At 36.3% G+C, this 14670-nt stretch overlaps 2 protein-coding genes across 2 annotated transcripts; one reads left to right on the forward strand and one right to left on the reverse strand.

The window, feature by feature from the left end:
- Nucleotides 1-8178: 8178 nt before the first annotated feature.
- Nucleotides 8179-10756, reverse strand: LOC132140177 (uncharacterized). Its single transcript, XM_059548987.1, has 3 exons — nt 9794-10756; nt 9600-9686; nt 8179-8286 (listed from the first exon to the last, which is right to left on the reverse strand). Exons 1-3 carry the CDS (start codon nt 10400-10402, stop codon nt 8179-8181), a joined length of 804 nt encoding a protein of 267 aa, XP_059404970.1. The 5' UTR covers nt 10403-10756.
- Nucleotides 10757-11201: 445 nt separating this feature from the next.
- LOC132140178 (uncharacterized) lies at nt 11202-13788 on the forward strand. The gene is made up of 4 exons (XM_059548988.1): nt 11202-11711; nt 12639-13022; nt 13121-13337; nt 13499-13788. Exons 2-4 carry the CDS (start codon nt 12879-12881, stop codon nt 13786-13788), a joined length of 651 nt encoding a protein of 216 aa, XP_059404971.1. The 5' UTR covers nt 11202-11711; nt 12639-12878.
- The last annotated feature ends 882 nt before the right edge of the window (nt 13789-14670 follow it).

Genomic DNA, 14670 nt, shown 5'->3' on the forward strand with positions numbered 1-14670 from the left:
TGTGATCTGTATAGTCACAGCGTGTACAAATAACAAGGCTAAATGAGACAGAGAGCATTTTTAATCGTATAAATACTGGGAACTATATTCTCACTAGGCGTAGGAGCACAGGTAACGTTACTTGGACGGAGTGGCTACTTGGGCGGAGTGATTAGCGCAGCAGACGAGACCGTAAACAAAACAAACATGACTAACTAGCTAGATGTGACTCGTGATCATGGCTTACTTTGAGGAATTGGCAGACTCAGAGGAATTTTACTGTGTATCAAACCAAGATCCAGAACCATATAGTTTTGAGCCAGAATACACAGACGAGGAGCTACAAACTTTGGAAGCTGTAAGACGAAGGGAGAATCAGAACGAACACGGACTGGTGGACAACCTATGCCGACAGAAACCGAGTGCCTTTGTTGTAATGAATGGGACCGGGTATTGCCATCAATGTCAAGGCTTGATGACAATCAAAATATTTGCTCACGTCACTACCACGGAAGATTTCTCTGCCCTAATACACCCGGCAGTTGTCTTTTTTCCCATTGTGACAATATCAACTGGAAGAAACGCCCCATGCCGAGTGAACCTAATGGTCAACTGTCCACCAAGTAAGTGATTTTGTTATAATGATCATTCATAGTTCAATGAAATTGTAGTATAGCCATTGCATACAGTGTGTCACAATAATAACAATAAAGGGGATACACGGAGCCCCTATTCACGTAATTGTGTCACTACTAAGGTTATATTACATTAGCATGGCACTGTTACAGTATGGCTAATGTTAGTCATCTCAAAACATAACGGAACACTTACCGCAGCAACAGGTGATCCTATTTGTCCTGTCTTTATTATCGATGGGATGGCTGTATCCTTTAGCACATGTTTCATGGTCCGTGTGGCAATTTGCATTTTTTCAAAATAGTCGTCTACAGTAAAATGTTCAGAGCAAACGAAATACTTCGTGATGGTGTTTACAGGTGTGTTTGGATCTATTTCCAGAGCAAGTATCCATCGATTCATCAGGTCAGCGTTTGTGGTTGGAATTCTATGAAACATCATAGTAATACCTGGTGTCCCGTTTATTGTCGCAGTTCTTTACAATACAGCGAACACCCATGATTGTACACTATAAATCTACTATCTAGTAATTGCTGACTCTATTACTCCAACTCTGAGCGAACTCTCTTCTCCTCACCACGGCGCGTCTCGTGTGCTGCGCTAATCACTCCGCCCAAGTAGCCACTCAACCCAAGTAACGTTAGCTGTGCTCCTACGCCTAGTGAGAATATAGTTCCCAGTATTTATACGATTAAAAATGGTCTCTGTCTCATATAGCCTTGTTATTTGTACACGCTGTGACTATACAGATCACAACATGTAAATAGGAAAATGTTTGCATTATTTTGTCACTTATTGGGATTACTATGCTACCAGTATCCATTTACATCCAGTCTTTGTGCTAAGCTAGGCTAGCGGTGGCTGCGTCAAATAACACTTACAGAACGCACAGACATAAAAAAGGTGTGTATGGACTTATCTAACTCTGGGGGATACTGTGAATAAGCTAAAGTCCCAAAAAGTCGGAGTGTTCCTTTAAATTGAAATTTCAAAGTGAGACACCACCACACAACAACTTGAGGAATGCATTTTCCATCATGATGGGCCAAGCGATCCTTCGTTCCTGCAACAATGGTGAGTTTGCATTCTTGAGTAGCAGAGCAGGTTTTTTTTATTTAAAGCTAACATGCATAACCCTTCTAGCCTTCCTGTTAATGTTAAAAGCTAACTTCAATAGTGTATGAGATGGAGAATTTTGAGATATGCTTGTGATTTACGTCTGTATGAGCCTACATTTAGGCACGCATTATTCAAAATTATTAATGGTCATTACCAAGGAGTAGGCAATACATGGAGGCTTACAATGACAGCTAAGTTAGCTGCTGGTTGGAACCTTTTCTTATTGAGCTGTTACTTTATGTTCGAAAATCTATTGCATGAATTGATTGGGCCAACCATCACAAGTTTCGAAAAACGAAAATAGGAAATTGATTTTAATGGCCTTCTCTCGTAGCGCGTCCAGGTATTTTTTTTATTTTATTTTATTTTTTGAACACGTGTCACACAGAAACTACAGCTTCGGACACACACACATAACAGAAAATAATACTTCTGCACAATGTTTCTCTTTTTACAACAGAAATGTGAATTCTGCCGGTATTCAGACATTCTCATGCATACTCTGTTTGTCATTGTGCACAAAACTTCACTCCAATAAATCATCAGAAATATTGGTCTTTACCAATATATTGAATCTTTACATTCGTCCTGCCTGTTGTCCGTGGATTTACCTATGTTTGGTGTTAATTAAATTAAAATTAAATTAAATAAAACATTAAAATTAAATTTATGCATTTAGCAGACGCTTTTATCCAAAGCAACTTACAGTGCATTCAGGCTATCAATTTTTACATATCATGTGTTCCCGGGGAATTGAACCCCCAACCCTTGCGCTTGATGGAGCAGTGCTCAACCAATTGAGCTACAGGAACACTATTATTGCTATTTGCTGTATAAAACGTATTTAGACATGCAAAATTGATTTTACAATCGATTCAATGAACACTTGTCTCTCAAATCAAACAGGATTTTTTTCACAAAAGTGACAACCCAAGAAAGCAAAGTAAACGATCTCTCATTTGTAGGTTGTATTGACACCTAGCGGTGGATGCAAGTATAACAGTAACCAGTAACACCATTAAAATTTTATATATAATTTTATAATATATTTTTATATGATATATATTTTTTGTTTACTTTTTCTAACATTACATCATATTTAAAGCTATACATTTTAAGACACTAATGTTGTGTTTTGTTACAGCTAAAGATCGGCTTTTTAATGATGTGGTCTCTGATGTGAAGAGACAAGAAATAAAGTTCCCTGGATCAATGGCTGATGTCGATATAAGCTGTTATGTGCTTGCAATAGTAAACGCGTTGTGGTATCTGGATGGTACAAAAGAAAAAATTCAAAGAAGAGCCCTGAACCAGTCTGGATCCATAACCCATATTCCAGAAAGGTAATATGGAATCAAAATGAACAACAGAATGAAACAACAGCACAATTTTGATAGCAGGGTTTTAAAAGACAATGAATACTGACCAGTTGAAATAGTGGAATAAAGTTCATATATATATATTTTTTCAATTGTGGTTGGGTCAATGTATTTTAAATAAATCTTTCAAAGTTGGTCTGCCATATCAGTGCATATGTGGTTGTGATATTCTGTGTTTCAGGTTCATGAACAATTACAATGGGTACAATGACTATAAGACAAAGAAAATCAAGGCACCACAACTGGACTCAGCATCATTCAAGAGTCATGTTACAAGTTTGCAAACACTAATGGAACAGAAATTTGTATCATTGAGGGGGGGGGGGGGCTATGCCAAGGACCTGGAACATCTAGCAGTTTCCATGAGTGAATATGCCAAATTCCTTGACCTTTCGTCAAAAGCTAAACTGGTTATCAGTCTCTGCCTCATCCAGTCAGAAAACTGGCTGAAAATGTCGAAGTCCTACACTGCAAGGGAGAACCAAAACAAACAATGTACTCCGTAATTGAGGACCTTGAACACCAAGGACTTTTATGAGCCAATATTTTTTTACGAATGTCAACATGCAGCATCACCATTCAAGAACAGAACAGAACGGCAACGTTTTCTTGATGGACTCGATGCTGTTGGAGTGGCTGTTGACCAAATAAGGTATTAGTTGATCATAAGAATATTTTTTTTACATAGTGAATGTGATGATTGGACTCAACATTAAGACATTGTATTTGAAGTGTAGAAACTGTTTACTGCTTACAGGTGCACCCAAATTTAATGTTCTCTAAAGTTCTTGCAAATTTCAACACCACTTGTTACTTGTATTAAATGTTTTTTGGTAGGATGGAGGGAAAAACTCCTTTATTTTTATATATTTTATACAGGTATAATCCTGGTGGCAATGTTGGGGGGGTTGCGTTTTTTGGAAAGTTCCAGCCATGAGAGAGGAGGAAGAGGCAATGACCAAGGCAGTCCAAATAATGAAAACAATGGAATCCAAGTTTCCTGTCTATCATACACGAGCATTGCGGAAGGATTTCATCAAGACCGTATCGTCAGCAATAAACAACTCAATGCCGAAACATATTCTATGTCACATCTACGCTGAATACTTATCTGACGCATCAGCTGACCAAAACCCGGCAGTTGATGAACGAGTGAGACCGGCAATCTTAGGTGAAGACCCTGAACTTGCCACAGACCTTCGTCATCTAAATAATGGTCGTCCCCAAGACACCTTTGACACTTTCTTTGAAAAGCTGAACATGGAACATGAGCAGATAACTGCAGCTGATGAAAGACGTCATGGGGTTGCCCACCTGTCTGAGTTCATCTCTGTAAGGGATCTAATTGAAAGAGTATCCAAGAAGTATCCACAAAACACTCCGGCAGCGGCCCTACCGTGTCCCTGAGGCTCGGCGACATGCCATCGAGGAAGAGGTACAGGAGATGCTGAGGTTAGTGGTAATTGAACCATCACGCAGCCCATGATCCAGCCCCATCGTCATGGTTCCAAAGCCCGACGGCAAGCGGGGATGGCCAACGCCAACGCTGACGGACTCTCCTGGATATGGGCAGCTTTCACAGGTCTGTCAGGCTCCACTCCCTGTCCCCTCCCCCGATCTCCCTTCTCCATAGGAACAGGACGATGCTTGGGGGGGGGGGTTGGGGTGACACGTGTCCCGAGCTCTCATCAGCGTCACCCTGGAAACCGAGGCGCACCTGCACCTGCTCGTCACGGGCTGAGCAGCCACACCTGCGCCCCATCAAGCTCTGGTTACTTCAACCCAGCAAGCGAACACAGAGGTGAGAGATGTCTCCGCAAGATTCGGCTAACCCTTTCTTTCGTTGTGCCTACAGAGAGCAGCGTGTGACCGCCAGCCCCAACGCCCACAGGAGAGCACGGACCCACACTGCACCAGCGCACCACTGAGGAAGCCGAGCACCAAGCCGCCTCACAGCAACGCCATTTCACCACCTTTCTTCAATAAAATCCACCCTTCGGGGAACTTACCTCCATCCTCGAGTCGTGTCCTTCTTCACCCCGCCACAATATATATATATATATGCATATATACACAACAGGTCAGTAAACAAGTTAATTAAGAGACTTGCATTGTAGACACCATATTGCCTGTTTTTGCTCTATTTCTACAACAAAAAATAATTCCAAACACAGCCACCAAAGCACAGTTTTGCATCTCTGAGCAACATGACATGTTTCGTTCCTGAATGAATCAACCGTTTAAATGATTCGGTTCAATCGTGATGACTCACTTATTAACAGTGACTTGCTTACACATACTGGCCATTTTAATTTCACATTTAAAGTATCTTTAGATTTTTTTTTTATAATTAATTTCTTATAATTTCAAATGAGTATTTAACATTTTATGTCTTGTATATCAAAACATTATTCATGCATTTGTAACTGCATGTTAAATGCATTCTTGTCCTGCTGCAAAAACAGAAATCTAAGAAAGTAAAACAATCTTATTTCTAGAAAATACATCTTGTTTTTGGCCATAAAAGACCAAAATTCTTATAAAATACATTGCATACTAGTTCATTAATCTTAATTTAAGAAAATTGGTCTTATTCTGTCTTGATAAGTAAATTTTAACTCATTTTGAGGTAGATTTTACCAGAAACAAGTGACAGCTATAAAGTGCGAGTTTTGGTGGATTTTCCATTAGATTGTTGTGCTAATTTTAAGAATAATACCACTCCTAAAAATTCTATTTTCAAGAAAATTAAGAAAGTTCAAATATATATATATTTTTTCTATCTGTTCATGTATTTGAAAATTCAATTAAGGCAAATTGCTTGTGTGAACAAAAACACTTGGTCAAAAAGTGGTTTAAATCTGATTTACTATATTTCAAGGTAACACAGATTTATTTAACCCTGGGGCTGTCAAAACAATGTCGATGAACTCAACTTGTATTGAACGCAGATTATTCCAAAATATCCCAATGGTAAATTAAAGAATTATTTTATTTGAAATTGTTAGACATCCAAAATAATTCAAAACGTATTCAATTTAGAACACACCCATAAATTCTCACACACTTGAGGCTTTATGTAATTCAATCACATGTAATGTCCCTGTGACTTAAAATGTAATACGGTGTGAAGTCTATAAGGTTGTCTGCATTTACTAGTTCAGTTGCCTCTGCCAGGTTGGGAACCTCAATTTTATAAGACATGTAGTCTCTGTCAAAACAGACTGTACTGTACATCTGACATTCAAAACAATACAAAGATGAATTTATGACATATGTTCCTCACAAGTCCAAATTCCGGTAGACTACTACCATTTGCCATACACACCACTAATGTTTTTTCACTAATGTATTTGTTTCCATTTAAAGTAATCCACTTAACAGACACTGCATGTTTTATCTGATCAACTCCAAAGTAGTCCCTTACTTTTCCTTTTAAATACGGCATGTTTTTTACTTCTGATACTGGTCCCAATACACATTCACTGGCAAAAATCGGGTGGTTGGAATGGTTTACATTCTGACAGCATTCAAACATTTGGTTGTGCTTAATTAAGGACTTACAGACATTTTTAAAATTTACTTTTGAAACCCATTTTTAAAAAAAACAATGTTTGGATTCGAACCTCATGCACATGTGACGGAGCATTGGTCCCAACAGTTTAATCTGGGATGGAGCATGAATCAAGTAATGCTGTTTAGGTGTAATGTTGTTCTCTGAGAAAAGGTCCTTAAAATGTTTAAGATGCTGTTCAATAAGTACTTTCAACTTATCAGTAGTCTCAAGGCTAATAACAGGTGAAAACAAAATTTGAACAATCTCCAGAAGCTCAAGAATGAAGGAAAAATATGCAGTACCTTTAATCACATCCAATAGAAAGGGCACTATTTTGAGCAAAACAAGCATTTGACCTGATGACTGCTTCAGTTTGTTGTCATTGGAAGCTAACGTACTGTACGCAATAGGGCTAGGCCTATCTCTAGTATCTTGTGGAGAGTATGGGAATCCAATTATATCAGCATTGAAAGCATCAAGGTCCAGTTGTCCCAAAAGAACCAATTGTTTCAGGATACACTTAATTTCCAAGGGAGCAATGCCCTCAAGAATTACATGCATTATATCTTGAGGAGTTTGATGGATTAAATTAAAGGCAGGAAAATCCATTACTTTGCTCCTTCGGTTTATTCCATATGTAGTTTTAAGGCTGTTCCTGAGATATTCAGTACTGGCTTTCTCAATGTCACTACACTGTCGAATATGTCTTTCCAGTGTTCTTTGCTCAAAGTTTTCATCATTAAAAAACATTTGCATGTCTTCAAAAGAACATTCACAATGTCGGCATTTACTGTATGCAAAGCCCACACCCTCTTTAAATCCACATAACTCATGTTGAGCTAAAGTATCTCCACATACAGACACCACTGCTCCATATATCTCACGTTCACCACATGGAAGATGAATCTTCACGCCATTATATAGCTTTACCAAGTCCTCATGCAATCTTGCCAATATGGCATCAACTCCACATTCTGAGAGTTCACTTTGCTTTGCAATAGCAAGAAGGCGGATTGAAGCTAATTTTGACCTGTACTTTGGATTAATGTTTCCCAAAGTGTAGTAAAACATGAGCAACTTATTCTTTGAAGCATGAGACCCAAGTGGATTGCAAATTTCGATTTCATCCGAATAATTATTATCTGTAAAGCAGAGGGTCTAGAAGAAAATAAAGGGTGTGAAAGCATTATTTCGCCATCTATGATGTCATAAAAATATCCACTGCTGCATTTCTGAGATCCACCATTTATCATGGCAAAGATTCTTGGATGAGACATTAATTGTTCTAAACTCTTTATCAGGGGTATATAATGGAAACATTTGTTTTTTATTGTGAGGTCTCTTTGTTTTTTTCTTTTCTGACGACATACTGCTAATCCGACTGAAACCTCTTCTGCTTCAACAAAATTGAATTTTTCTTTTATGACACTGTCCTGTCTATATGATGTTGAAACTGCAGCAAATGGATGTTTAAAGGAGTCAAAGAGTCCCAAAGCTTCTCGCTGAAGTTCACTTCCTGCATGTCTGCTGAATACTGTTTTTTAGCTGACTCCTCAAGCTGTTCAGTAACTGAGCTTGATACTCCTGAACCTCAGCCACAACATCATTCACACCATTCTGAAAAAAATAAAAACATTAATTAGGAGGGAAATATATGTTACAGCTTTACAAACATCACTGAATGAGAACATTGATAGATCATTAACGTGACTTAGGAACAAAGTTTTTGCTAAGTTTTATAGTAGCAAATACTAATTTTAGAGGTGTACTTTTGAGGTTGTGAGGTAAAATTTGGAAATATTAAAAAAATATATGGTTTTGATAGACATCTCGTATGCTCAAAGCCAGCATTTATTTGATCAAAAATACAGAAAAAAATTTATATTGTGAAATATTACAATTTAAAACATCTGTTTTCTGTGTGAATCTGTGTTAAAGTGTAATGTATTTCTGTGATGCTCCGCTGTATTTTCAGCATCATTACTCCAGTCTTCAGTGTCACATGATCTTCAGAAATCATGAAAATATGCTGATTTTATACTCAGTTATTATCGGTGTTGGAAACAGTTGTAATGCTTAATATCTTGTGATAATGTAAACCTTTAATAATATTTTCAGGATTCATTGATGAATAAAAATAGTAAAATAACAGAAATTATTCAAAATATAAATATATTCCAACAATGTCTTTACTGTTGCTTTTTTTATCAATTTAACACCACCTTGCTTAATAAAAGTATCAATTGTTAAAAAAGAAAATAAATAAATGACTCCAAACTTTAAATGGTAGTGTACATTGTTATAAATTATTTCTATTTTAAATAAATGCTGTTCTTTTAGATTTCAGATTACAACAAAAAACACTTCACAATAAGGTTTTATTAGTTAACATTAGAGGTAACACTTTATTTTATTATCATTATTATTATTAATTAATTTATTATTATTATTAACCACATATTAATGCTTAATTCTGCATAACCTTATTCTATATTCTTCATCCTACCCAATACCTAATGTTAACAACAAACATATTAATTATTAATAAGCAGTAAATTAGGAGGTTTTTTTTCAAAGAAAAGTCAAAAGTGTTTCAAGTTAATAATGAATGTGTTTCAACTACTACAGATAACATAAATTAAGAACAATTATACAGCATTTATTAAACTTAATGTTAATTTTAACATTTACTAATACATAAAAAAAATTCTGTAGTTTTTAAACATTAGTTAATGCACTATGAACTAACATGAACAAACAATGAATAGCTGTATTCTTATTAACGAGCATTAACAAAGATGAATAAATACTGTAACTAAAAACTGTATTGTTAATTGTTAGTTCGTGATAGTTAATACATTAGCTAATGTTAACGAATGAGACCTTTTGTGTTAAGCACTACAACGCATCTTTCTTTTACTGATACTAACCTGTGAGAGATGATGTTTCTCTCTAGCAGTCATCACAATAGCAGTGGCATGTCTGGATAGCACATCATCGCTTGATAATTCGTCATTCTAAACATGAAGAAAATCGTCAAAATATAATATACTTGAATGTATTATAATTAGGTTAAATAATATACTATGCTATGACATAATCATGAACCAAGTTATTAATTTACCGGGGTTTCTTGGTGGAGGCATGAGGAACTTGAGTCATCTGAAGGCCTGTTTGGAATAGGTAGAGTGGGATTCGAATCTGAAGTTTCATTTAGTAGTACATCCTGTGCTTCCAGGTTCGGATGAGACCGCAAAACGGTGTTACTCCTTAAGCCAGAGAAAACTGTTTCACCAGTGACAAAAGCATCAAAATCACCAAAATGTTCCACAGGAACAAGAAGAGAGGTTTGCAAATCCACACTATTTTCCAGTGTCTTTTCATTATCCGGACTGTCACTTGAGTTCCGAGTTTCCTGAGCCACCAGCGTTCGTCCACTATATGTCCACAAGTTGTTGCTGTCCGTTATTCTAGGTTCACCGGATGCCTCGTGTTGTGCTGATCTCTCTCTCCGATGTGATCTGCTGCTACTCACGCCGTCTAGATATTGTGAGTGTGTTCGTCTGATGTAATACCAAAAAGAGTTGTAGACTCGGTACTCTTTAGTGCACCCATCTATTCCACAAACCAGACGGAAATCTGGACTACGACTATGTGCAAAATTGATGTGGCTCAATAAAGATTTGAGAGTAAGAGCCACAAACACATAACAAATGATGCAGCGCCAAATCATTTTCTCCGGTAAAATCAAAGCAAGCTTTCGTAGCTAACGTACCTCAAATTAAACAGAAGAGACGTTGAGTTTAAAACTAATGTCAAATCTATTTTTCAACAGTAACCAATTAACTACATTAAAGCCGGAATAACTACTATAACGTTCTTAACGTGCCAAATTAAAAACGTACAACACAGGAAATAAGAAAAACGCGCGAGAGTGCATGCGCAACAGTGCGTCGATCCTGTGACGTATTAACGTTTTGTAATACGCATGCGCAATCATCGTGCCAAAGTGCAGCAAGGAAACGAAGGCACTTCCTCCCGCCAGTTTCTCACGATGGACGGACTCGATGAAGTTGCGATTTGTACTCTAAAAGGACTTTTTTGGAAAGTCAGTTAATTCTATTGGTCATTCTGTGTATTTGAAGTTGAATTGTAATCTTAAATGATTCCTACCGGAAACAGCGCTCATGTAACTGAATGAAATTAACTGATCATTCAGTCTTTTTCTCAGTCTTTTTGTCTGAAATTTCAGCCTGTCCCTTGTTGCTTTCCATCTCTTTAGTTGTACTAGTTAGTACAAATTAAGTTATACTTAATTTATTAAAAGCGGCCTATATCCAAATATGACCTCAATTTTTTTGTGACGTCACCCTGAGGCAAATTCAATTAAACTATCACTTCTGTTGTTTTATCGTTAACACTTTATAATAAATTTGTATTCAGTGACAATAGTCAACTGTTTTACAACATTTGTTTTGCAGCACTTATTGATCCTCGTGTTACATGGACTATTATATTTTTTTTTTTAAATGTGCATACCACAACATTGGTTATTTCATAATGAACATACAATGAACATTTTTACAACCATTTACCAATACTTTTAAATGCTCTAAAACTGTTTATTGCTTTTTCATGATACCTAATGCATTTACTGATGCTGACAAAAATAACCTTTTTGTCAAGTGTTGAATATTTTATCATTATTGCCTGTTTATTTAACTTAATTAATAAGCCATTTCATAAATTTATATTTCTGCCATGTTAGGACCATGTTATAAAACAGAAATGTCTCTATTTCTCTTATTAAATAGCTATAATCAAGTGAATGCATTTTCACAATATCTGAAAAAGTTATGCATACAAAGTATAATGCACCTGACCTATGCTAACTAACGTATTTACATGTGTTCTAAGCTGCTAACATTGGGGAAGACATTTTACCAACTCTCTCACGGGATGATATCCGAGATCTCTTTCCTGGTCCTGAGCACTTCCTGCGACGCAAAGCCATTTGGCATATTGTTCATAAGGAAGAACAGGTAATTTTACTTAAACCCTTAACTGTCACCCCATTTTTGAGAATAAACATGATTCCAATCCAAACTTAAATGTTTATAATACAAGAATGCTTTGAAAAACAGACCTAAATTTGGTCTGCTTAATATTGCTGATGAAAAGTATGAAAAACTTATGAAAGTTTAAATTTACTGTAAATCAAGTGTACTGTACTTAGCATTTATTTTATATAAAATGTATATTTTATCAAATATATTTAACACTAAAATTGCTATCAAATTGAAGCAATATGTCTATCCAAGTTGCGTTTTCAAGTTGATGTAAAAAAAAAAAAAAAAAAGCCGCTGGGTGTCACCGACATTGTTAAATTTTTTAAATAGAAACAATTTCCAATTTTACTATTAATAAACTGTACTATTATTTTTAAATTACTATTACAAATTTATAAAGGTCTGTCCAAATTTCAAAACAGTTGTAAATATTGAACCGTGAGACCCAGACTTTTGCAACATTATTTGTTTTTTCAAGATTTGACTATAAAGTAGCTAAACTAAATATTGTAATTTGTAACCTGACATCACCCGCTAGGGTAGGAGCTCACTAAAAGAAATGAATGTACCATTTCCATGGTAACACCACATCGATTTCAAATGGTTTTCATAGGTCGAACCTAATTGTGGTGTTGATTAATAAAATATGTGATATGAAAAAAGGCAATATTTAAGAAGAGTGCCAAGTGTCCCGCCAGTGGGATGGTGACAGTTAAGGTTAAAATATTTGTGTTTTGGATATTTTTTACCTGTTATCTGTAATTACATTTTCAGCACAGAGGATTTATATGTAAGTTTGTGTGGTTAAAGATTAACACTTATACATTCAAGTGAGACCCTCTGGAATAAAATTATACATTTCTTTTCTGAATTGATTAATGTATACATTTTGTATTTTAGGGGCACACCATTCCTGTTGAACCCCAAGGTTCATCAGCTGATTATGAACATAATGGAAGTCCAAAAAGAGATGACCCCAGCACTTCAAAGTTTTTGAAGTTACCCAGCCCAGAATACGTTCTCTTCCCTGATAGTGAACTACAACATGTGAGACGTGCATACTTCGAGCAGCAACGTCTTGGAAAAGAGGGTGAAGTCACCTTATCAAAGGAGCTCTTCTGCCGACTTATCCGAAATACCATGACAAATATGATATCTATTGCAAGAGCCTCTTCAGATGACTACAAATATCCCACTAAACATGAAGTTATTGCCATGGCAAAGCGGTTAGTACAGTACTACCCTATGATAAAAGATAAGTCAACTGGATCGAGTCATGAGTGGGTGAGAGACTTCATTTGCTTGAATATTTATAGTCAAAACATGTTTTCCTGCTAACATTGTTTCAAAACTATTCATTGATGCTTTTTTCTTTTTTACAGGACACTGTTGCCAAAAAGCTCTTGAAGCGACTTTCAAATATCCGAAGTCCTGTGAAGGCCAAACACCCTCCCTCCAAGAGAGCACGTCTGAATGAAATACCGTCTGCTGCAGTGGCAAGTGACTATGATGCTGATTCCAGTGCATCAACAGTTCATCTATCACCACCTTCAAGATCAAGCACCCCACAGCAAGAAAATGACAGCATTGATGAAGCATGTATGTACATTAACATTTACAAGAAAATTCACAAGTATAGTATTTGCAGTAAGTAATAACATAGTATTTGGTAATATATGTAAGCCTAATTCTGCTTTATTAATTTTTATGTGGCATGGCATACATTCTTGTTCTAATTATATTGAATGCCTGAATTATAGCCGACGGTCCAGACAACAGCCTTGACAGCCAGAAAACACAGGCACGACATTACAGGACTCTACAAGAAATGTACAAAGCAAAGAAGCCAAACAAAGCTGCTGTAACTCATCTATTAGACCTGGAGTTCCAGTCCAGAAGAAATTTCATTGACTCAAATGCTTTGAAGGAGCAAGACCGACCCACAAAAATTTTACAGGCATACCCGTGCTTCAAAGAACTGGACCATGTGGGTATACACACTGCAACATACTTTAGACTGAGTGACAAATGTCCCATTTCATCTGCCTAACTGCAGACATACAGATTTTTATAACTTTCAATATTTCACTCATGTACTGGATGAACTGCAGAGAGTCATTGAGCCAAACAATAGCCAATACACTTCTGAGGTGAAAGGCAGGTGGGAGAACTTCTACTCCAAAGTTCAGTTTTATGGCGTCATGAAGAAAGTCATGAAGCCTCCAAGGACATTAAATGGAGGTAAAGATGTATTTCATTGATTGACCTACCTGATTTCAGTAACAATTTATAATAAATATACAGTAATAAATTACTTACCCTTATAGTACTTATTGGTTTATATTTAATTCATAGTTATTATATTGTAGTCTCTACATTGGTAATACATTAATAGGCTATATGCAATTAGTGAGTTCTTCAGTGGAATTAACACAGTTATTGTTGTTTAATTAGCTCATAAGTAATAACTTAGTTAATATTTATTATGCTTTGTTTACAACTTAAAGGGCTAGTTCACCCAAAAACGAAAATAGTTTAATTTATTACTCCCCCACTCATGTTGTTGTACACCCATAAGACCTTCATCTTCAGAACACAAATTAAGATATTTTTGATGAAATATGATGGCTCAGAAAGGCCTCTATTGCCAGCTGCAATGACACTGCACCTATCAAGATTCAGAAACAGTTCATGTGACTACAGGGGTTAAACTTTTTGTACTTTTTATAAGCTCTCAAGATCCATAAAGGTACTAAAGACCTGAATCACCCTGAATCATTGATACAAATCGTAAGTCTCCAAAGCAGAGTTTTGAAATCGTCCATCACTAGATATTGTTGGAAAGTAAACCACTCAACTCACATGAACTGTTTTAAATATGTCTTTAGTACCTTTATGGATCTTGAAAGGTTCAGTGTTATTGCTGGCTATA

The sequence above is a fragment of the Carassius carassius genome, chromosome 5 (assembly GCF_963082965.1).
Source record: "Carassius carassius chromosome 5, fCarCar2.1, whole genome shotgun sequence".
Classification (NCBI taxonomy): Eukaryota; Metazoa; Chordata; class Actinopteri; order Cypriniformes; family Cyprinidae; genus Carassius; species Carassius carassius.

Coding starts and splice junctions, on each gene's coding strand:
- LOC132140177 (XM_059548987.1), bottom strand. CDS start 10,402: ATGATTTGGCGCTGCATCATTTGTTATGTGTTTGTGGCTCTTACTCTC. Junction 9,687..9,793: donor GCCTCCACCAAGAAACCCCG/GTAAATTAATAA, acceptor CTTCATGTTTAG/AATGACGAATTATCAAGCGA. Junction 8,287..9,599: donor AGAAACATCATCTCTCACAG/GTTAGTATCAGT, acceptor TATTTTTTTCAG/AATGGTGTGAATGATGTTGT.
- LOC132140178 (XM_059548988.1), top strand. CDS start 12,879: ATGACAAATATGATATCTATTGCAAGAGCCTCTTCAGATGACTACAAA. Junction 13,023..13,120: donor CTGGATCGAGTCATGAGTGG/GTGAGAGACTTC, acceptor TCTTTTTTACAG/GACACTGTTGCCAAAAAGCT. Junction 13,338..13,498: donor TGACAGCATTGATGAAGCAT/GTATGTACATTA, acceptor CCTGAATTATAG/CCGACGGTCCAGACAACAGC.